A 24,618-nucleotide genomic window follows, 5' to 3' on the forward strand; every position below is an offset into this window, starting at 1 on the left:
AGCAGTCGGGGCATTCAGCCAGGATAGGGCGCAGAGTCAGAAGCATACCCTTGATCTCCTTATGCAGCTGTAACCACGCAAGGGGTAAGTGCCCAGACAGATCTTATATGTTGTCAAGATGCTTGTAATAAAGGTCATGCGTAAATTATAGCTGTAAGCCTTTGGGGTTCTGGGACTAAGGGGCTTTAGTTGTTGTTAGAGGTAAGTTCAGAGATAGCAGAGAGAGAGAGAGAGAGAGAGAGAGAGAGAGAGAGAGAGAGAAGCAAATCCCTTTCAGGATGTTGACTGTTGTACCCTTATCTTCTCAGTTGCTCATGTAACAACTGCATGAAATACAACTAGTTGTTCTTTAGCTTTTTTTAAAAAAAACAATATTAATTGAATATGTGTTTGCTTTCCTTGTGGTCAGGGAGGAGAAACTTTGGAGGACTGCCAGTCCATTCATGAAGTTGCAACCTCCTCCTTTAACTTGCAGCCCCTGAGTCAGTCCCATGTGTGGCTTCTGGCAGGTCGATGGGAGCCTCCTTAAGCATAGTTCAGATAGTATATTTACTTGAAGCGTTGAGTCAGAAGAATCTGAGAGCAGGGCAGATCCCTACTACATGCCTCGATTGCTTGCCTGCAACCCAGGGCCACTATTTTTGGGACAGTAAAAAACCCCAAACCAATTATGTTTAAATTGTGAGTTTTGGCCTTCTTTTCTAACCGGTGATGCTTCTTCAAACTCTCCTGAGATGAGGATGGACACGTGGAGGGCAGCAGTGTTGTGAATTACCCTCATGTTTATTATGTGGGGTCTTTTTGTTTCTAATGGGGGAGGGGGGCAGGGGGTGAGTGGAGCTGCTGCTGAGTAGCAGATGGCAGGAAGGGTGACATCATAGGCACAATTGTCCTACCCCATTATTCTTCCTGACAAGCTCCTGCCCTCCTTTTTGGTTTCCTGCTGACAGAATTTAAAATTGTGTGTGTGTGTGCTGGGAGGCAGCCAGAGGTCCTCCCAAATTCCTCCCTTTTGGGTAAATTATGTTTATCTAGTACTAGTAGTATTTTATTATCGCTTCTAAAACAGTCAGGTGCTGACCATAAAGACAGGCCCTCCTCCCAGTTCGCAACTGTAGGGAATGGAAAGAGTAAGAGGAGATCCGTATGGCCTATATAATTTGGGTTGGTATGTGAGACAGGAAGGTTATGTTTTTACACATGTGCGCAGGCCAGACGTGGACATGCTTTCCCAGGATCAGGTTCCTGTGAGTTCATTGTGACTTACTTGAGATTTAGGATTGCAGCCTTGGGAGTTGTCAGCTCCAGGCTCTACAAGGTCTCCTGTTTCTTTATGGTTTAAGAGAAGGAAGATAATGTGCTGTGTGTGTTGCCTCACCTCCCAGCAATTGTCATTCCAGTAATGTGATGGGGAAAATGCATTGGGGAAATATGCCCTTCCCTGTAGCCAAGGCTGGCATCAAGACTCTGCAATCTGTTGCTCATGCCAAGGCCTCTGCATTGTGCCTGGCACTAACTTCTGGCCCTGGTATTGCCCCTCCTTGCTATGGCTAACTTTTCACCTTCCCTCTCTGAATGAGCAGGTTGGGACAGGATTAGGAGCAGCATCCTCTGCTTACCTCACCCTCTGGACCAATATGCAGGTTGAGCCCACAGAAGGAGGGCAAGTGAATGGGGCATTCACTTCTTCTTTGGAGATCACTCATAGCTGAGTAAGATTGTCTTCCATAAACACGGTTTTAAGAGGAGGCGGTCCCATTCAAGGAGATGGCTTGCTAAGGCCATTTTGCCCAAAGGACCCCTCCATACACACAGTAACGATACAGGAGACTTCTCTAGTTTGGAATGTCACTCTTAGTCTGTGTCCCTTGCTACTGGGTTGGCGAATTTGCATGATCACATTTGTGGGCTGAGATCCGTTTCCTTCATTTGGGGGGTTAGGATTCTTTTATCATGGCAAACCATGTAGGGATTGATTTGTTACTCTGCAGGTTGAAACGTCCTTGATGTGGAAGGTGATTTCCATGGCATTTATATTTTCATGCAAATGCGCTTAGGATCGCAACCTTTTGAATGAGGAAGAATCAAGGGGGCTCTTGAGTTAAGAAATATTGCACATCACTGCAGTTAAGCTTGATTATTTGATTGTGGGTTTTGCTTTGATGCTGCAGGCTCATTCAGCCGATGACGCAGCATTGTATAACCCAGGTAAGTTTGTTTAGAAGTGCATCCCTTTTTCATGCCTCTTCTGTCATTCTCACAAGTTGGGACGAGGTAGTAGGTGATGAAGCCTGAGCTGGAGACAAGGAAGAGAGGCTTTGGTTATGACAAGTGGAAACTGCATAGGTCTGGTCAGGGAAGCATTCTGGGGGCAGAGAAAGGGGTTGGGAACCCTGTGCAAGCAGGCACTAACAGTTGAGGCTTTTAAATATAGATCCATGTCAGCCGTCACTCAACACTTTTATAGTTGAAGGAAAGGCAATCCCGTTTAGCCAAAATGTATTTGAAACATCCACACCCCTTCCCGCTATTCCCCAGTTCTGAACTCAGTCCAGGCAATACCATGTTTACTCGATGTGGCTTGCTTCTGTGCTGCCAGTGCTTGTCTGGGATTTCTATTGCCTGAAACCTTATAACTTTAATAAGATATAAACCGTGTCGCATCCATCTGCCGTTGCTCAGCAACCCGTCAGTAATGCCCAAAACAAAGCTCCCCATGTGGAAGGAACACTAAATCCTACTGTGGGATAATTCTGCTTCCAAAGCTGTTGTTTCCTTCGCTGCTAACAGCCCTGTCCTGGTAGCGAATCCTCCCACCTGTGGCAGCAGTGCACACTGCGCATGAGTGACTCTCCTGTCACCTTTGTCCTTGTGGCCAGGGCTGGAGGGATTATTTTGCTTGCCATGCTGGATGTGCTTAGGTTATGTCACAAGAATAAATGTCTGCTGTTATCTTTAAAAAACGCAGGGCACTTGTATTAAATTTTCCAATACAAGCCAGGAAATATATTGTTGTTGTTGTTTGTTTGTTTGTTTTTTTAAGTCAGAAAGGCCAATGAAGTGTATCCTTTGGTGCTTCTCAGCTAGATCAATAACTCAATTTCTCAGTATTCCTCTCAGGTGCAAAATGATCGTTGCAACACTGCATGTCACATGCATTTTCTTAGCAGGTTATTCATGCTGAAGCCTTGGAACTGGTGTTAATGTGCATGTTGCAGGGGAAATTAAAATAGGAACGGGCCACTCAGTATCTTTTGGATTCTGATCACAGGGTTTTGGAATATGTACTAGGGAAAATGGCAGGCAGTGAGTATAAAAGATGTGGCATGAGTATATATGTGTGAAGGTGCAGGTGAAGGCAGGATCAGCCAAAGAACCAGGCTCCCTTCTTATGAGAACCTCTCCGTTAGAGCATAAAAAGGGGAATTCTCTCCCGCTCCTTTTCCAGCCGTAATGTCCCACAGTCCTTCTGCTTCTTAACTCCCACCCCTCTTGAGTTTCAGATACTACAGACAAAACCAAATATCCATTTCCACTGGAAATATTTAGTGAGGCATGACATGCTTGGCATTTATTTATGCTGCTCTCTTATAGTGGTTTGTTTTGACAGTCATAATTGAGGGCTAAATTAGCATCAATAGCATCCCTCAAGTTTCATGCTGGCAGCCAGACACGAGTCAATCAGCAAGGGATGTGTTGAAAGTTGCCAGGCAACTACACATGGTTAAACAGGTCCAGTGAACTCAAAACAACTTGGAATAGAATCTGTTTTCTCTGTGGATTTGCAAGTTGGTTTTGCACACTCTTCTATGTCCAGAGGAAGGTGCGTGGGATGTAGCTTTTTGTTCATCTTGTTTAGGCTTGCATGAGCTTCTCAACTGGCTAACATAGAGTCGTAGACTTGGAAGGTTCCCCAAGGGCCATCTTGTTCAACCCCCTGCTATGCAGGAATCTCAACTAGATTGTACATGACAGATGGCCATCCAACCTCTGCTTCGAAACCTCCAAGGAAGGAGACTGCAATTAAACAAAAATCTGATGTGACCTTCCCTAGCTTTTTGAGGATGCAGTCTTTTGTTCCCCACCCCAGATTTGTTAGTATAAAGGGAGAAATGTGAGAGATTGGTGTGGCATAAAAAGGGTCAGCCATAAGGGCTCCATAGGCTGCATCCAACTGAGTTAAACCAGACCTAGTGATATTGATGGATCTAATATAGCCATGTCCATCCATTTAGTGGGCCTACTTGCAGGACTCTCACAAAAGTGGTCTCATATAGGAACGGGTGGTACGGTTCCCATGGCAATTGAACACCTGACGTGTGCTGCATGGCTGGACTCTTTCTGCCATCTGGGCTAGTGGTAGTCTGCATGGGCACTGACATGCCAGACACTTGAAAACCAGACGTGCACAGAAGCAGCATTAGCTTCTATCCACAGATAGGTTTTCTTATTTTCATGCATCTAATTAACTAGGCTAGTGCAAAGGAATTTGGAGGTAAAAAGGAAGTGAAAGGAAATTTGGAGTTATTAGCATTACAGCAAGCCCTAAAAGCTGCAGTCAGAAGTCTCTCCCATCCTGACCCAGAGATGCCAGAAATAGAGCCTGGAAACTTCTGCAAGTAAACTAGATGCTCTACCACTGAGCCATGACACTTCCCCATATTGTGACTGTATGTTTCCCCACCTTTTTTTGCTAATAGCAGCTCTGGAAGGGGTTTGGATAGAAGCTGTGGGGATGGGGGAGAGAAAGGGTTAGGGACCTCCCCCCCCCCACTTTGCACAGCAGTTCTATGGTTTTATACAAAGAAATTTACTGATGCAATCACCGATTGGCTTCATGTCTATTTGAGTGCATAGGCTTGTGCCAGAGATTTAGTAACTCCCTCTCCTCAGGGCCTGAGTTAGGAATCTGAAACAAAGAATTCTCAGCAAACTACAATTCCCAGCATTCTTTAGGAGAAGGTATGTGCTTTTAGTTTTCTTACCAGGGCATGTATGCTTTCCACAGCTCTTCCTCGGTCTGATACACTGAACAGCAGGATGGCTGCATATGAAAGCGAACTTGATTTTAAGTGTCTTTCAAAGCTGACCAAACACATACTCAGAGACTATCTGTAATGTAATGGAAAGAGCTGTTTAGTCCTTTCCCCCATTTGGCTAGCACCCTCTCTCTTTCTATCTGTCTGTCTGTCTGTCTGTCTGTCTGTCTGTCTGTCTGTCTCTCTCTCTCTCTGGCTTTGCTTCACCACAGCTGCTGTTCTCTGACAGCAGAATGATAGATGTGCTTTGCGCCAGAGGGAGGAAGGCCGCCAGCTCAGAAGGCCGGCGTATGCCACCCATCAGCCTATTCAGTGGATGCACTGAGCCGTGGCACTGTGAGGATTTTATCGGCCTTTAATGCATTAACCTTTCATTAGGCACGGCAGCCCCTGACTGTGCCTCGCACTCTCCGCCTCTGCTCCTGCCATGGCCCTAGGTATGCCATGGAGGCTTGTCATCGGAGGGAAACCCCTTTTGTCCCTACTCAGGGATCAAATGATACATTCTTGCAAACCCGGTGTACCTCATGCCTTCTTTTCTGCACATGTACAAAGTTCCGGACTTGGGTCTGCTTCCTTGTGCTGGTGTAAAGAAAACTGTTTACCTTCCCACCACAGCTCCCTCACCCCATAAACGCCTTTGAATGGACTTAATCATCCACCGGTCCTTCACCTTTTTCTTTTTTCTTTTTACTTTATCTTAGAGAAAATTGTACTAGAGAAATTGTTCCCTGACCTTCTTCTCTGCTCTAATCTGCACGCACCACACCCCCACATGGCATTTTGTACCATGGAGAAATCCTGTTAGAATCTGAGAGAATACAACTGATTACAGGCCAGATGGCAAAGAACAGCTTATTCTGATTCTGGGAATGGGAGTAGATGTGTTTCCTGCAGCCTTTGCTAACCTGGTGCCCTCCAGATGTTTTGCACTGTGACTCCCAGCCAGCACGGCCATTGGGAGTTGCTGTCAAAACACCTGGAGGACGTCAGGTTGGCAAAGGCTGCCTTAGGAGGTGTGTGCTTTCTGGCCTTGTTCTGAAAGGGGGCTTAGCTTAGCTGATGAAGGCTGAGGCCTAACCCTAGCCCCCTTTTAAGGGCACCCACAAACACTTGATTCTCCCTGCTTCCTGACAAATCCCACCCAATTCTTCAGAACCGATACCACTGCTATTGGGGTGGATGGTTAGGAAGTGGGTGGTACGGGATGGAAGTATGAAAATGTGGGGTGAAGAGAAAGAGTACGCATTTCCACCCTGGTTGTCCAGCTTTAATTTCTGTGTTTGGGTGGGTGGAGTTAGCGTAGTGGCTTTGACCTCCCACCCCCATAACCCACTGTCGAGAGGAAGCCTCTTTTCATGCTCAATGGGACTTTGCACGTCTGCTTTGCAGAGAGAGAAGTGTGAGCTCCACACAGATCTGTAATTACTGTATCTCCCCACAGATGCAGTGTGCAGATTCCCACTTCACACCTTCCTGGGAAGTGTGAAAGAAAGCGTGGGTCATTTGTACTTCATCTGCTCCTGCTTATTGCTAACATCTGTAGTAGTCCTCAGTCTTGTGGTAGTGGTTGTGTTCTTCGTAGGGGATGTATCCCTGCCCATAATTAGTTCCCTGTCCTCGTCTATCAAATGGCTCCTATTCCTTTAAAAAACAAAACAAAACAACCTCTGCTTTTTCTTCCTTCCCTGAAATTTCCTCCAGAGCACGTATATGACACCACTTCTCCAGATCACTCCTCTTCTTCTGTGAGGCTGCTGGCTTAGCCCAGCTTCCTCCAACCTTCAAAGTACCCATTAGCCATTAGTCCTTGTCTCGTTTGGAAACTAGTAACCGAAATGAATGCATATTCTTCTGCTGTGAGCTGCCTCCATTTTCTTACCCTCCTTTTTTGTCTCCTCTGTTGTCAAATTTTGGTTTATAAGCTTCTGAGCAGGGATCTGACTTTCATTTTGCAAAGCAGCGCACACGTTTTAGTGCTGCTTTGTAAATAATCACTGAATGCATGGGATGCTAATAGCACAGAGACAGGGGTGGTTGATGACAAATTGGCTGAGTTAGTACTTCTGCTATAAACATCCATTATCATTTTTGTTATTTGTTCTGCGAAGGTGCTGAGAGGACCTCTTCTCCCTCTCCTGGCCTCCACAAACTTCAGATAACTGAGCAATGCACTGTACTCTACAGTTCCTGAATACAATTTGTGCATTTTCGGAGCTGTGTTACCTGCTACGTTCTGGCATGGCTTGACCGCCCTTTGCTAGCATAGGTGGATAACAGAGTTTCTGTATTTTACATATGCCAGAATAATAAACTCTGTTGACTCTTTCTGCAACCACTAACAACAGCTTTCTCACACGAGTCCTGCTCTCTCCTGCTTTCCTTCAAAGCATTTATAAATGAAGAGAGATCATACAAAGGAGTGGGGCAAACCATTGTCCCCCTGGGTGAGGACAGTAAAGAGATCCACTCAGTTTTCTTTGTTTTGAAAGCTGTAGCAATTTGACATTTATGGGTTATGGAATAACGTTTGTCTTCTTGTGGCACTTCTCTTGCAGGTAGAAGCAGAAGACCACCAAGATGTGGTGGTCTATGACCAGAGCACACGGGATGCCAATGGACTGGCGTCTGACAGTTTTCTCTCCATCCTCCTAGGCAAGCTGGACAGCTGCTTCCACAATGTCTCCATCCTCACAGGTAGGAATTGGTGGCAGCCATAGTGAAAGGCCAAGATTTTGCCTGTTAAGTGTATGGGAAAGAAGCACTTCAGAGGACAAAAAGCGGCGGTAGAAAGCCACAGACTACTCTGTCTTGCCGTTTAGTGTTCTTTCCATGTGATTTATGTTGGACACAAGCCCCAGATGTGATGTTTGCTGTAACTAATAGAGCTGCATTGGTGGACCGAGGGTGGAATAGCTTCCCCCTCCATCTTTTGTGTCACTCCTGAATTTAATTGCACAGCTACGAAGAAGGGAACTTTACCAAGGGGCTGGATGATGTGTCATGGCATCATGATGGATGCTAGAGTGTGAGAGAGGAATCAATGGTAAGCCTTTATTGCCATACCTTTCTAGGTCTTGAGTACCATGTGGCCTAAATAGCAACCTGCATTCCTGAAAGTGCTTTACTGCAGCCACGTCACAGTTTTGTTTTGTTTTGTTTTGTAAACCCTCCTCTTCGGGAACAGTAACATTATCTGAAGTGGAATGTGCATGCTGATATAATTTTGGGAAGGGAGCTTGTGACCCTAAATGTTGCTGGACTATAAATCCCACCATTGGCCATGCTGGCTGAGGCCTTAAATGGCTCAGGACCACAATATCTCAAGGACCGCCTCTTTCCACATGAACCTACCCGGTCGCTGAGATCATCTTCTGAGGCCCTTCTTCACGTGCCTCTTCCTTGAGAGGTCCAGAGGGTGGCAACACTTAGAGGTGTAACATATCAGGGAATATAAAAGCCTAGGGAGAAAAATGTTTTTGGAGGTGAGGAGAATGGAAATTGAGGGAGGGGGAAAGAATGGAAATATACAGAATTTTTATCCAACCAAGCTTAAGTTAGGAACGTGAAATCCATTATGTATAATTTAGGTAGCAGGAAAAAGTGTGGTGTTTGGCATTTTTATGAAATGTGAAAGTATAAATTCTTAATTTTGATTCTAGCAATAGTTAAAAGCATTCTGCTGCTGTGAGCTTTTATACCCTAATGTGCCTGAGGAATTGTCTGCCACAAAATGTTGCAATGGCCACAATGCAAATAGCTTTACAGGGGTATAGGTCAAAGGCATAGAGAGTGGAGGCCCATCAATGGCTAGTAGTCATGGTGGCTAGATAGAACATTGCATGTTCAGATGTAGTGCACCTTTGAATATTGGGGAACACCATTGGAAGAGAAGGCTGTCTGATTTTGGCCATGGACTGGTTGAATAATATGTTCTGAAGGAAGCAGGAGTAACTATAGACACCTATTCCACTAGCCTGTTCCACTTAGCATGGAAAAGTTCTGTATGCTGTGCTGGGGGGTGGGCAGAAGGATTGCTGCATCGATGCTCTACAAATCCCATTTTGCCCAGTAGAGGGGAGTGTTGCACATCTGCAGGAATCAGCCTGAGCCAGTCTGAGGCAGCGAGCCCAGGATTACTGAACATGAGCACATTGTCGTGCCACTGCAAAGCTTTCTTCTTTCTGTGCCTTTCCCTCTTACCTGTGCCATAACTGCCGGCATGGATCTTGCATCTTGGCTCTTGTTTGGCGTCATTTCCATGAAACTAGTAACCAACAGAGTTTGCAGAACTGGACAATCAGAGTAGAAAAGTAGGTAGGATTTCAGGGAGTCACCAAATCTTCCCCGCTAACCTTGTTAGTATTTACAGAGTGAATGAATGAGCAGGGCTCTTTTCCAGAACACTTAAAAAAAAAGAATCAATGGATTCATTCGGAAAGAGGAAAAGGAGGGTAGTGGCGGGGGGTTCATTGCAATGAATCAGGGTCCCTGAGGGACTCTTATCCCAAACCACAGCCCATATGGTAAAGTGGCTAAGTAAGCATGATATTCTAATTATAGCTTTCTGCAGAGTGTGTACAGTTACAGTGCTAGCGAGCTCCAAAGGAAAGGCGTGTGAATGAATGAAATCTCCCAAGTGGACAAAGAAAGGAAAAGGCAGATGAAGATTAAACCCACTTATTCATTCCATAACTCTGGGAGCCAGATCTGCTGCTTATGTTGCTACCTAGCACTCTGGGCCAAGTGACACATGGCATTTACTCCATAGCTTGCTTTTGAGTGCAACCCTTATTTTTTCCAAAAACTGCCAGCGTGCCCCCTCCCCACACCACAATATGAGTTCAGATCCTAGCATAGAAGTTAGGGAGCTTTAACACATGCACCCTCATGCAATGGTCCTAAACTGGATCAGGGACTCTCATGCCTGCAATTTGCATTGGGGGGTGGTGGTTAGTTTCCAATATCAAGAAGAAAATTTTCATCCCCCCTGTGCAAATTGCAGAAGAAAAACTTGTGGTGCTCAGAATCCCTTTGAAAATAACAGGCAAAACATCTGTTCTCCCCCCAAAATAAAACACAGATAAGGAAATCAAGCAATCAACACCCCCAAAACAGGAATTACCCACAGCAACTATCCAAAGAGGGGGCCCCCATCTCAGTTTTAAAATCATTAAATTTGGGAGGGGCAGGGAACCCTGGCAGATGCCAAAGGGGCTGTCTGAGAGTGCCACATGCTTTGATACACAGGGTGCCGCAATAGACACCCCAGTACTAAAGTCCTTTCTCCGTTCAGCTAACTTTTCCACATTCATGTCTGGCGTTAAAGTCAAGCAAATTAGTTACAATATAGCACGTGAAATGTTTCTGTTTTAGCCCTTGTATTATAATGTGTATTGCCACCGTAGATTAAACAGAGCTGCTGTTTATATAGCTTTGTTTACAACTCTGCCAAACTTGTCCAACCAGAAATGTCACTTGTAGTACCAGGTTTGCGCCATGATGGTTGTTTTTGTGAAATGTTGCATTTATCTGGATGCCTTGAATGCATAACTGCTTTAAGTGGCGTACACATTTGATGATGGTGATGATGATGATGATAATGTCACGGGTGTGGAGAGGGGGTAGAATTTCTTTAGACATGGGATCACAGGAACAAGCATGTGATGCAAGGAGAATCTCTTGGAAGCAATGTGAATAAAAATCTCAGAAATACAGTCAAGGTGTCTTTACTGCAGAATTTTAGTCCACTCCCAAGAGTATATTTGATCTCTGGAGAATAGTTCTTAGCATGAGCTTGCTGCCTGCTATTGACAAGTTGAATAATCTTTTGTCCAACACCTATAAAATGGAGAATGCAAATGTCAGTGTCTTATCTGTTGGTGCCAGAGTCCTTCTGGGCAGAGACTGTTGCTCAGCAACAAACAGCATTTGGCATAGCAGAGCTCTGATGTTATATTGGCTAAAGATGCTTGCTCTCGCTACAGTATATAGCCATAAAATAATCGCTAGCTTAGGAAGATAGTATCTGTAATGATGGCTTTAGAGTCTGCTGCCCATGCCCTGCACTGCTTTAGATTTGATTGTTACAGAACACAAGCAGTGGGGAGAGGAGGAAGGTGGTGATTCAGCCAAGTGTATTTGCTGTGCTCTGAACAATTTTCACATGACAGCAATTCCCCGTGGAAGGAGAACGGATGTAGGCAAGGCGGGACTTGCGGGCGGCAGACTGTGTGCCACGGTTGCAAGGTCACTGTGGTATAAATCAAGGACAAGCAGCCCCTGCACAAATTACATAATTCTGGGTCTTCCGTGAGCTTGTTTAAGGTGTGGGGCTGTGCCAAGCGCATCCAGAGTATTTGTAATTTACCCTGAACTCCCAGAAATCCCTTCTGCTTTCCTGGGGGTAGAGTCTGTAAAACAGCTCACTGGGCATACATTTCAGTACAGTGGTACCTCGGGTTAAGTACTTAATTCGTTCTTGAGGTCTGTTCATAACCTGAAACTGTTCTTAACCTGAAGCACCACTTTAGCTAATGGGGCCTCCTGCTGCTGCCGTGCCGCCAGAGCACAATTTCTGTTCTTATCCTGAAGCAAAGTTCTTAACCTGAAGCACTATTTCTGGCTTAGTGGAGTGTGTAACCTGAAGCATATGTACTGTAACTTGAAGCGTATGCAACCTGAGGTACTACTGTATCTCCTAGGCACAACTACAAATAAAGAGCAGCCTTTTTACCCTGGAGTCTTGCTGCCCAAGTTGTAGCTGTTTATTTCCAATCAGTATGTGAACTTCATCCTCTCTCGTGTCCCTGCAGTCCCTGACCATGTTTGCCTTTCCTCTCTGCCCATTCTCACTCCCAGTATGTTTAGGAATACAGGAAGCTGCCTTATGTAGCATCTGTCCAGTTCAGTTTTGTCTACACTGACTGGACAAACCGTGGCTTAGCACAAGCACATGGGTTCCTGGACAGAAGACTGTAGCTGGAGCACTCTTCCCCCAGCCTCCCTGTACAGTTTGACTTAGTTTGTTGTCCAAGCCACAAGCAGTGACCCAGGTTTATTCTTGGGTTTACATCTTGTTGTTTGTCTGGATGAGACAAACTGAGCCCAGATTTAGATGACACACTAGCCCAAACCATGAGGGAGGAGGGCAGTGATCAGGATCTCTCTGGCAGTTTGCGGATTCATGGTAAGCCATGGTTTGGCTTAGTTTAATGTGCAAACCAACTCGCTATCACATTCCCCCTGTAGGTGTGGACAGGCAGGAGGCCTGCAGGATCATTTAATTTTTACTCAACTCCCGAGGTCCTCCAACCAGAGCAAGCTGCAGAATAGTGGCTCAAGGAAACAGAGACAAATGCAACATGATGGCTTGGGGACAAAGCCAGTTACTTGCATATAAAATTAGCTTACCTACATCTGAGTTATTATTGAGACAGGATTCTAACAACCCAGTTTAACAACAGAAGAAATGCAGTTTTGCTATTAACACTGTTAAGCATTTGAGAGTCAGAAACCTTTGACAATCTAACTGAAAATATTCCAGGAGGTCCTGATCTCCTTCCATCCACCTGACCCCAGTGTAAGGGATTGGATGTTGGGCTTGGATTTGGGATTAACAGGTTCAATGCCTAATCAACCACACGGCAGAATTATGAGGATAAAATGAGCTGCCTTGAGCTCCTTAGAGGATAAGCATGATAAAAAACCTCATTTTTAAACTAAAAAACCAGTGTAAGTGTCTTGTAAATGTTCTCTCAGCATTCTCCAATACAGTCCTTTGTGTATTTAGCAGAACTTTTGCCATTGAAGAAAAAGTGGCTTATCAGACTCCATATACGTTTCTGTTTTACATTCACATATCCCAACTTGCACATATATTCAGTTTCTCAGGCGTGTGCATGCACACCCACCCCATTACATTCAGGGAGGGGAGTGAGCCCGTTCCCAGAAGTTGCTGGTAATTTCCTTCCTGAGGTTTTGGCAAAGATTCTTATGTGTGTTTTTGCTGTGGCGTCATGAACTGCATGCCCTGGAGCCCGCCAATTCACTAATGTCAAACACAGACCACTAATGTGCTGGGTGGAGGAGAGGAACTGAAATGTAGAACACTGGGTCACGGCTGCTGAGTTTTATGTGGAAAGCATGACTCAAAATAAGAAAAAGGCTGCTGAAAACTTAAAAGAGGAAGGCAGAGCAGATTTATAACACACACGCACACACACAAAATTTCCTCTTTGGTCTAATGTACAGGCTATTAATTTAGACTAAATGGTTCAATGCCTGGGTGGTCTGAAGCTTACTTTGGTGTCAATTTCCAAAGGTATACCTGCCCAAACATGCAAACATCTATTTTAAGATATAACATTGTAACATACATCCATAACTACCAGGAAAGGTTCCTATTCTTCACATTTGTTTCTTTATAGAAGCTTTCCTGTGCAAATGTATTGTTTTTCTGTGGTCCTGTTTTCTAACATTTTATGTTTCAAGAGAGTGAGCATGTCTTACATTGAGAAGTGGCTATAAGGGGAATATTTCATGGATTCTGTTGAAACTGTAATGGATTCAGTTACTAAAATTTCAGTTGAATAGCCATTATATGCTACAATTGGCATACATAGGGGTAATCCATGGGTAGGCAAACTAAGGCCCGGGGGCCAGATCCAGCCCAATCGCTTTCTAAATCTGGCCTGCGGACTGTCCAGGAATCAGTGTGTTTTTACATGAGTAGAAAGTGTGCTTTTATTTAAAATGCATCTCTGGGTTATTTGTGGGGCATAGGAATTCGTTCTCCCCCCCCAAAAAAAATATAGTCCAGCCCCCCACAAGGTCTGAGGGACAGTGGACCGGCCCCCTGCTGAAAAAGTTTGCTTACCCCTGGGTAATCCATCACCTCCTCCAGGTGTTTTCCCCTTATGTAATCAAGTTCCAGATGACAGGGGGAGCCCACATGCATTTGGCAGGCTTGCTGGTTGCAGACATTTTCCTGGTGAATGAGTGTTGTCGCAATGCAAGGATGTGTGGTCTGCTGGTGTGGCCCTGTTCTCCCTTTCAAGTAATTTAATTACATGAGCAGGGACACAGGAAGGGGGCTTATTTCTCTAGTATGTGAAATGTGGAAGGATTGTTGAAACATTCACAATGAGGGAAGTAACATCAAAGTTACACCCGAGTAATCATGCATAGGATTGTTCTGAAAGCACCCACAATTAAGGCCCACCAAATTCAGTGGGACTTATAGGAAACCTGTTTAGTATTAGACAGCTTGTCTGCCAGGTAGTACCAATAATGTCAATATAGTGTAATCATGACTACATCAGTAATTGAACCAAGATCATCATCACCACCATCATCTCAGAACTGTAGCTCCATATTTTTTTGTACTCTGGTATGGGTGCCCCCATGATGAATGCATGTGGGGACAATTGGATATGAAGGCAGCACCCATGCATTTTTCAGGCATGCTGTTTCCATACATGTCAGGAGAGACCCAGTTTGTGCCTGACCATTGCTCACCTATATTTTAAATTCAGGTAGGTAGCCGTGTTGGTCTAAAGAGGGCCATAGCATGCATTGATGGGTGCTTCCTTCATACTGGATGGGCTGTACCTGTGCTTGGTACTTTTATTGGGGAGTCATATCTCAGTAGATAGAGGGGGAGGAGGCCTTCAAGAATCTTTGTGCTAGCATTTTTTCTAGGGCACAAAAAATGAAAGAAAACATCTGAGCCAAAATTGTGTTTTTAAAATCTTCTAGGTAACTTTTTTTATTTTAAAAAATTGTTAATCAGATGAATATGTGCAAATGTGACTATGTTTTCATAGGCAAGAAGCAATATCCAAAGCCCAGATGGTTAAGCCCATAGATAAAGATCTGTTTCAGATAGACTAGTCTTCATACCTATATAGAAAACTAGCAGAAAGGTAAGCAGCAGTATCCTCTTTTACCCTTGATATCTTGTGGTAAGGATACAAAGCACTCCCACTGGCCTCAGAAACCCCATTTGGAATTTCCCTGCCGCTGACAGCCATTAAAATCTATTGGCTTATGCAACCGGGTGAGCTTGCTGCAGTGAGAATTCCCCACTTGTAGCAAGAGTTCAATCACTGCTATAGCTCCACAGTCAGCAGGGCTAGGACTCCAGGCTGTCTTACCCTTGATGGTGCTGCTTGCTTGCTTGCTGGGATGCCTTGGGCACACACACCTGCTGTATGGCTCTGCTTTGCTGTCTTTCATAATGCTTTTATCATACCTCATACCTCTGCATGTAGCGACTTGGTGCCCATGTTACCTGCAGGGAATATAGCAGCTCATAGTGCCAGAGGATTGACATGGGGTAGAAGGGATTCCTCCTGCAGCCCCAGCTCTCAGCAAGCAGGTATAGGTGGGAGGATGGGAGATGGGAAGGAGGAGGAGAGTTCTTCTTCTTCATTTCTCAGGCAGTAGGTAGGTTGCCAGTACTGCTTTGCAAGTATGTGTAAACAGCCCTGCCTGCTGCCCACCCTTTGCAGGAGGAGCAAGCCTGTTGATTTAGATGGATTTCCTGACGTCACAAGAAGCGGTGAAAAAGTGAATGGAGCCAACATTTTTTCTGCATTACGTACCCCCTCTCCCTCCCAGCGCTGCTATTCCTGCAGGAGCCTGACTGTTCTTTAACCTCTGCTGATTCCAAAGCAACATCTGCAGCCCCTCCCTCAACACCTCTGCGCTTTTATTATAATTGGCTTATCAAGCATGTTGCCTGAAAGTCCTCTTAAGTTCATGCTGTCAGCAAGGATGGTGTTGGGCTGGAGGAGGCAAGGGAGCCCTCACCAGCCTCTTTCCCCTTTTATGTTTGCTTACAGGGGTGGTGAAGAGTTGGCATGTGCCGGACCCAAGTGCTGACACCGCAGCTGCCTTTGGTGCTTCTGTGCAGCTCGGCAGGGGCCACCTACTCCGCTCTGGAGAGAGGACCAGGCGTGCATTGTTTGATTGCTAATAGGAATGGGAGAGAGAGATTTCCTGGGGAGGGTGGGGCAGAGCTAGTCAAGAATAGGATCGTGCTTCAGCATCAATGGCACAAATCACAACTTACGTCACTGGTGCTTGAAACAGTTTATGGAATTGGTTATTTAAAGTCTGAGTCAAGTAGCTCTTTTGAGACAGTTGGCAGCAGCGTTTTCCCTTGCTTCCTCCTCTAACAAAAAATGGGTGCTGTGAGCCGGGGTACACCATGATGAGGGCTAGCGCCATGGGCATAGCCAGGATTTTTTGGGGGGCAGAACCTCATATTTGTATTGATTTGAATTGATTTAGGAGGCAGCTGCCCCCTATCCCCCACTTGGCTATGCCCATGACCAGCGCACTTACTAACAGTAGAACCATTAGCATTATCATGTCACACTAGCTTGAAAGATGCTCCAAATAGTGTGTGTGCTGTTGCCCACAGTAGTACCTGACCCTAATGATAAATGAAACTAACAACACATGATGTAACTCTATAGGACTTAGTTATACTTCCTCACAGTTGGTCAGTGCTAAGTCAGATGTATTCACCTCAGGTGGTGGCCCAGAAGGCTTGTTATTTAAAAACAAACAAGCAAACAAACAAACCCTAATTTCCAACTAAAGGCCTCTTTCTGTGTTATCCTAAAGCAAGCAAACCAGATCCTGAGCTTTGCCCTGAATATACAAGACAAGGTTGTGGGTGCTGAATCTGTCTGATTCTAGCAGAGGGGAAGTTACAGATTGGGCCCTGGCTTGGTGGAGACCAAAGGACTTGCTGAAAGTAAGACTCTGCTCTCAGTTTGCCATAGCTCTGAAGTAGCTCTTGCTTGAAAATTAGGGAGCATAATTTGGTGGTAGCCTACTTAGGACTAAAATGCACAAATCCTACTGGTTCTGCATCACAGGACTGATGAGGTGGTTCTGACGGTTGGTTTTTCAAGTGCAGCATCCTTTATGCTTTCATAGAAGCAGCCTGGGAGTGTGGAATAGCCACATCTTTCTCATGGGAGGGTTCACTACAGGCACATGAGGAGTAACCTAGGGCAATTCATGTGAGAAGCCTAAGGCCATTCACAAGAGAAGTGGATGTGTGCACAGCCTAGAAAAATAAAACAGTTAACACTAAGAGTTGTGTGGAATTAGACTTTGAAAATAAAATAGAGGGCTAAATTAAGCCTGCATTTGAGCGCAGGATGAACATTTCAAGACATATGTTATAAAGAATTCAGTATTCTGCAACCGAATGAGCTACTTCTGAAGCTCTGACTGAGTCTCTCCCACACCCACACTCTTGGTCACCAAGCTGTGCTAAAGCCTTTTGTACCTTTTCTCAAGCCAGTAGCTTTTCATCTGGTCCTGGTGTACATGTGAGCTCATCAGCCATCTTCTTCCCCACTCTAGAGCTTGTACCAGTTCTGTGAAGAATGTTTAGATTTTTCCATCCCTCTTTTTTTCTAAATTTAGAGCACCCATTTAACACTCATGATTTGGAAAGAATGTGGCATGGTAATAATTGATGAGTGATCTCTCCATCCTCCAGCTCTTCAGCAAACACATTGCCTTTGACAGGTCTGGCCATACTCCCAGACCACTTGCAAACCTGCAGTGCTATGGAGAGCCTGTGTCTTTCAGAGGCATATCATACATGCCCATTTCTCCTCCACTCCTATTTCCCTAAACTCTGTAGATCCGTTTATTTTCTTTACCTCCTGTGGGATATATATATCAGGAAGGGTTGAAAGCACATTAGCAGCTGTGAAGAAATACTTCTATATTCACCTGACAAGTCAGGAGCCAATATTTGTGTCGGCCCATTTAATTTCCCCCCCATTTGTTTATGTGGGGTTGTTTAATGGTGCCTGGTAAATGAAGCAAAACAGGGCCCCAATATTTACAAGTATGTGCAAAGGAAATGGTCAAACCAGTAGCATAGATGTATATAGTTTATTTGAACTTCCTAAATGGGCCTATAGATGTCCTTCTCTGGAGTCTATTAAAAAAGGTAAGTATCATAGAGGTAAGATCTAAAAGTTTAGTAATGGGTTAGAAATTGGCTAAGCACTAAAAAGTAAAACAGAAGAGAAGGGTCAGATGCTTAGAGCAGAAAATTATCAGTGAGAAAGGCCTGTAATTCTGATACAGTGGTACCTCGGGTTACAGATGCTTCAGGTTACAGGCTCCGCTAACCCAGAAATAGTACCGCAGGTTAAGAACTTTACTTCAGGATGAGAACAGAAATCGTGCGGTGGTAGCGGGAGGCCCCATTAGCTAAAGTGGTACCTCAGGTTAAGAATGGACCTCCGGAAATAATTAAGTTCTTAACCCGAGGTACCACTGTACAGCTTTCAAAAGATGTACTAATTGTTGATCACATGGCAGCACAAAAAGATAACAAAACAACTTTCCACTGCATCAAACTGTACTGTTTGAGATGTTCTTTAAAAAGAAACAAAATAAAAAAGCTTTTTCAAAACCATTCACTTTTCAGATACTTGGAAAGTTGTTTTTTTTAAAAAAAGTTTAGCACTGTGAAGCGGTCCATTGCTGCTGTATACATGATAACTGAACATCTAAGCTTGTATCTTACCTTGGGCCAGCAATAAGTAGAATGTGACAGTGAAAGAGGTATAGACAGGGTTTGGGGGTTTTTTAACTGCAACTTTTTACTTAAATCTTAGTAAAGCTGCCAACACAAACTTGATAAACTGCTCTTTCAACTGGCAGAGTCATTGTGTTGACTTGAGATGTTGGTGTTTCTTTTTCATGCACTGCTTAATTGGCTAACTTGTATGTCCAGCTTTTGATCTTCCTTGCAGCCATCATGCTTTAGGGCAGTGATACATGTTGTGTGTCAGTCTTAATGGATAAGATACTTTCAAGGCAAGTGATTGAGGAGGTGGCACTCAGTACCCCATTAATGCTGGAGAGCATTGTGCTGTGAGTCCAAATATGGTGGCTGACTGTGCAGAAAGGGAGAGCTTTAAAACTTGGCATCCTAATTTAATTCCATCTTGTTTTAATATGCTGCCAATCCATGTTCTCTGCACTGAATTCCATTCTAGCTAATGTTTGGTGGCAGATTATATCATGCCTTTAGATATGGTTTGTTAAGGGATTTGGCATTTCCAGTTCGCTACATTTTCCACAGGACCGGCCTGTAAGGAAACTACAGGAACGTGGACGAAGATATTTTGAAAACATGTAAATACTGTACTTGGGAGCCACAAGGCATTATTGGAAATTTTACAGAAGAAAACTTCTAGGCTTGGTTTGGATTTGTCTAATAAATCAGTTTCCAGCAAAAACAGTGAAGCACGTTTAGCATAGTGAAATAGTGAACGTTCCCTATGACATAAGCTTTCATGAACAAGATCGCACTTTATCGAATGCATGATAATAGATAAAAGTTCAGGGGTTTGTCGGATATGACCATTAAGGTATCAGTTAAGTTTTCTAAAGGAATTATCCTTTGTGCATCCATGTTTCACACTTACATTAACTCTCAGGACAGGAGTGGTTCATCATTGACATGACTACTTGCTGTACTGAGATAGAAACAGTAGTTTGTGCATAAATGGTGGGGAAGAGAATGGGAATATGTTCTTGGGTTGGCCCAGAAGCTGAGGTTGCAGCTGCTGTCTGCTTAGGCGGCAGCCTCCTTAAAAGCTTGTTAACAACAGGTGTTAATGAAGTGCTAATGAAGCAGTTTGCCAGAAGCAAACCAAAGGCGCTCACTAGCCTCTTCATCTCAACAGGAACCTCAATGGTCCCCTAGTACAAACTGGTTTATTAGATGGAGTCAAATAACCTGTAACAGATGCAGCCTTTACTTCTGGAAAGTGGGTTAGCAACACACTGATCATTTGTAGTTGCCTAGCGATTGTTACACACACACACACACACACACACACACACACACACACCAATGGAATACTGTCCCAACGCAAGCAGTACTGATACTTGTGCAATTCTATTTTCCAGCGAAATTCCAATAGAGATTCTTCCAAGTGATCTTGTTCAATATCACTGAGTATCCGCAAAGAATCATAGTTGGTGATGATGGCTTTTAGTTTAATACTGAAAGTTCAGGTGATTGCTTCCACACTGGGCATGTACTGTGGTGTTGCCATACTTTGTTTACCCACTTTTTATGGGGCATCTACATGATCTCATGTACAAAACCCTCCCTCTTAGTCCTGTTCAGCTTGGTTCCTCCCGACCAAGTTCAGAAAATGGTTGTTGTCTTTAGAGCAATGACATAGCAGCACAATTTCCCCTTATGTACACAGCATGTCGTGCTCCTATGCTGTTCAGTTGTGGTGTATATTTCTGTTCGTGGGTGGGCGCCATTGAGCCAGTTATTTGACATCTGTGATGGGGATTAATGTGGACCTAGCAGCATTAGTCACAGTGGCATGGAGGTATGGCTTTTGGTCCATTGAAGCAGAGACAGAAAGTCTTCCAGAGCATACCCATATCTGTTCACAGTCAAATAATAGATTATCTTTGTCTTGAACAAGCATGTGTAAGTGAAATGTTTCATTGCTGCACACCACCCTGATATTGCAGTATATACGGTAAATGGTGGCATATAATTACTTTTAAATAAAACTAAAGGTGAAATGGGTAGTACTAATTTTTGAGCAAAGCACAGCTCTCTGCCCAGCAACTTGGAAGAAGAACTAATTCTCAGCTCTGTACAGAGAATTATGATTTTAGTGTTTTCCCCTGCTGCTGCCCCCCCCCCCCTTAAAGTAAGCTCAGGAATATGCTGCAAGCTCAAGGCTTGGTAGCGTGGCCTTTTCAAGGCTGGACCCACAACAGTAGAACTCCCTTATGCCAAAAAAGGAAGAAGAAGGGAAAAAAAACCACCAATCCTACTTGGCTGGCCTCCTTTTTTGGAGAGCTGTAAATACTCTTTTCTTTTCTTTTCTTTTCTTTTCTTTTCTTTTCTTTTCTTTTCTTTTGACACTCTCTCCAGTCAGTCGGTGGTTGAGAGTTGTCATTGTGACCTCCAATTTTACATGGAAATTGATTTGAACTTCTTATGGGTTTACATTCATAATACCTTTATTCATTTGGATTTGAAATGTCATAATATTTTGTTATGCTTTGAGGATATAAATGCGTACATGTCAGTAAAAGCCAGTGGCTTCACAGTGGAAGCCTTAACCAGTCAGGTATCAAAACAGCACATGAAAAGCCCCTGTCTTTGCCTGTCCTGTCTAGCCCCCTGAAACACAGCTTGTAAACTACAGGTCCTGCATGTGGAATCTTGCAGCGCTGACAAAGACTGTGTTAGTGCCCAATCTGCCAGTTCTGCACTCTTCCCCCCACCCTCTTTCCTCTTACGCTTCCTGAAACAACTCAGAGAGGGGTGCCTGTGTGAGCACACCCTGATCAATCCCTTCAAGGAAAGGGGATGGATTAAGGTGAGATGAAGCAGGAAGAGGGATGTCTTCCCTGGTTTTTTCTTTTCTCTTTTCTTCTAGAAACATCATACAGAAGAGAGGAGAATGGTGGCTATGTTTGCTGTCAGGGGCTAGCCCAGGGGCCAGCAAACTTTTTCAGCAGGGGGCCGGTCCACTGTCCCTCAGACCTTGTGGGGGGGCCAGACTATATTTTGATTAAAAAAATATGAATGAATTCCTATGCCCCACAAATAGCCCAGAGATGCATTTTAAATAAAAGCACACATTCTACTCATGTAAAAACGCCAGGCAGGCCCCACAAATAACCCAGAGATGCATTTTAAATAAAAGGACACATTCTACTCATGTAAAAACATGCTGATTCCCGGACTGTCCGCAGGCCAGATTTAGAAGGCGATTGGGCGGGATCCGGCCCCCAGGCCTTAGGTTGCCTACCCATGGGCTAGCCTGTCCTTCACTCCTGTACAAAGTGGCCCCAGTGGAAGTGTAATCACCAGCCAGAATCTTAGATGTTTCTGAGTGCTTCATTCAGAGAGAGAGACTGAGCCAGGTCACATGGCTGAGTGAATTGTATTCCAAGCCTGTGTTCTATAACATTCTGTTTAGCAATGTCATCATCAGAAGACTTGTTTTCCTGATTCTATAATTATTCTTTGGAATGCACTCCCACCCACTGTCTTCCCTCCCCCCACACTGCCAAGACAGCTTTTGTAACAATTGGACCAAGAGCAAGAAACTCATTGTGTGGGGCTGCTGGGGGTGGGCGGGGAGAGGAGAGGCATTCAGCAAATTTCTACATACAAAAATGGCAAAAGTACTGTGTCACATCATAACTCAATGCTTGCAAATAGGAAGGAGGTGTGTGTATAACATAAGAGCCTGTTCCCAGTTAATATTTATTTCCTTTTAAGAAAACTGATTTTATTATTATTTTTCTGACAGAGCTACCTAAAGAAGTCATGCAATGGAAAGGTGGGAAGTTTCTATTGTTGTAGATCACAGGAATCCTGTGAACTGCAACTCCCATCACTCTGAACCAGCATGGCCAATAGTCTGAGGTGGTGGAAGTTATAGTCCAACAACATCTGGAGTGCCAGAAGTTCCTCACCCCTGTTGTAGATGTTCCTTCTCATCAGCTGGAGCTTTTGATAAATCAAATGCTGAAGTACAAAGTGCTTTCAGTATTGCAGACACTTCTTGATTGCTTTCACAAATTGTGTTGTGCCAGTCAGTGTCGACGTTGCAGGGAGCAGCTGCTGTAATGTTTGCACGGGCCCTGGTTGTCCGCATGCTAGGAGGACTTGCACTGCAAATGTGCAACCAAAGATGCTTATTTTTCTTAAAGTACCCGCAGGATTCACCCAAGTGCTAAAGAGAGAGCATAGGAAGTCCTGACAAGAAGCAGCGTCTACTGTCCAAGGGGCTTGCTCAGCTGCGACAAGCCAAGGAGTAAATTAAATAACATTAAAAGATAAGAAACTGAGCTTGTACATCTCAGTGTAGTGACCTCTCCATTGATAAATGGCATATTTATGGTACCTCAGTTCTAAACCAGGTCTTTAAACACATTATCAACCTTTTGCTTGATTGTTGGGAGGTGGAGGTTTTTTTTTAATTGGAGGAAGGTCCAATTAAAAATGGGAGGAAGGTCAATTTTGAGCAGTTCAACTGGGCAGAGAATACATACATATTGACCTGAAAATGATAGACTATAGTATGTTATAAAATATGACCTGATTTTTCATTAAGAAACTCCAACCGTAATGCAGAGGGGACATGACCGCATAGGGTACTTACTCCCCCTCCTAAAAATAGTTTCAGGAAGCAGTGTTCAGAAATAGAGTAAATAACAGGTTTGCTTGGCTAAACCTACTTTACCCAGTGAAAATGTTACGCAGTTTCAGGAAACAGTTCTAAATGCTAGGAAAGCAAATGTGATTGTCCTCTAATGTTCTTCTTCCCCAGTTTTGCTGCAGTACACTGGCATGATACATTGACCAGGGGGTCAAACGATAGGTTCTGAGGGCTAACAGGAGCAGCATTCAGCGTACTGCCTCTGTTTAAACACTGCCCCTCTTCTCCAGTGTAGTTTCATTGTACTTCTCTAAACTCCAACCCACATATGATAATAATCAACCCCATATTTGTTACAATAACAAGTCTCATTAGAACACTGGTTCCAATCATGGAGCGGCGGGTGGGAGGGAGGGTTTATTTAATGCTGGTGACTTCATCTGGAGTGATGTCACTGTTAAGGAAAAACACTGAACTCCCATGAAACAGTTCAGCCTTGGATTCCTTGCCCTTGTAAATCGTTGGCTTTAAAGAGACAAAGCATCCCATCCAGCACATCTAATCCTGGATGGTTTTCCATAGAACTAGGAACCATTCAGTCCATGAGCAGACTTAGAAAGCATCAGAGCATAAAGGCAATTAAAGTATACTGAGTATATGCTTGTCCAGTGTCCTTGTCACATTAGGCCCCACTGCCTTATCAAGCTCTCCTCTGTCACCAGTGTGGAGTACTCTTACAGTCCACACAAGTTCAGGAACTAGGAGCCAGGCCTCAATATCAGCTTCCTTCACTTCTCCCTTTATGATTCTTGCTCTGGTGTCAAAAAGCATGAAATGTAAAGGAGAGCAGAACAGAGTGCAAAGGCCATAGAAGCTGGGTGCAGAAAGGGTGGCAGTCTGTGGAGCAGGAGATTCGGATATGTTCAGGCCAACGGGTTAGGAAACTAGGAAGGTGCTGCACACTGAGTCAGGCCCATTGGTCCATCTAGCTCAGTATTGTCTACACTGACTGGCAGTGGCTCTCTGGGGTTTCAGATGACATTCCCAGTGCTACATGGAGATGGCAAGGATTGAAACTGGGATGTTGTGCATGCAAATAGGGACTAGAGGGCCAGCAGTGGCAAGTGGCAAAGAGCTTACACGTTGGAGAGTTGAGCGTGCAGTGGGGTGCTCACACCACCAGGGCAACTGGGGATGGCAGCAGTGCCATATTTTAAGAGACAAAATGTGAGAAGGTGACACATTGGGATTTGATAGCAAGAGGGTTTTTTTCTGAATTAACCACTGGCCTTACAAAACCTTCCTTGCCCTCATAAAAATGGATAACTTAGTTGTGACAATTAATTTCATTTAAATTGTTCCCC

The 24,618-nt window shown here is 44.3% G+C and overlaps 1 protein-coding gene across 2 annotated transcripts in view; it reads left to right on the plus strand.

Annotated features, from left to right (window-relative positions):
• The window catches only part of DUSP8 (dual specificity phosphatase 8), an 81,237-nt gene that overhangs the window by 26,401 nt on the left and 30,218 nt on the right, over positions 1-24,618 (plus strand). For both annotated transcript variants that reach the window (XM_083720629.1, XM_083720630.1), the window contains exon 3: positions 7,598-7,736. In XM_083720629.1, the coding sequence (XP_083576755.1) occupies positions 7,598-7,736 (139 nt within the window). The remainder of the gene's footprint in view (positions 1-7,597; positions 7,737-24,618) is intronic.

Source organism: Podarcis gaigeae, assembly GCF_964106915.1.
Source record: "Podarcis gaigeae genome assembly, chromosome: 1".
NCBI lineage: Eukaryota > Metazoa > Chordata > Lepidosauria > Squamata > Lacertidae > Podarcis > Podarcis gaigeae.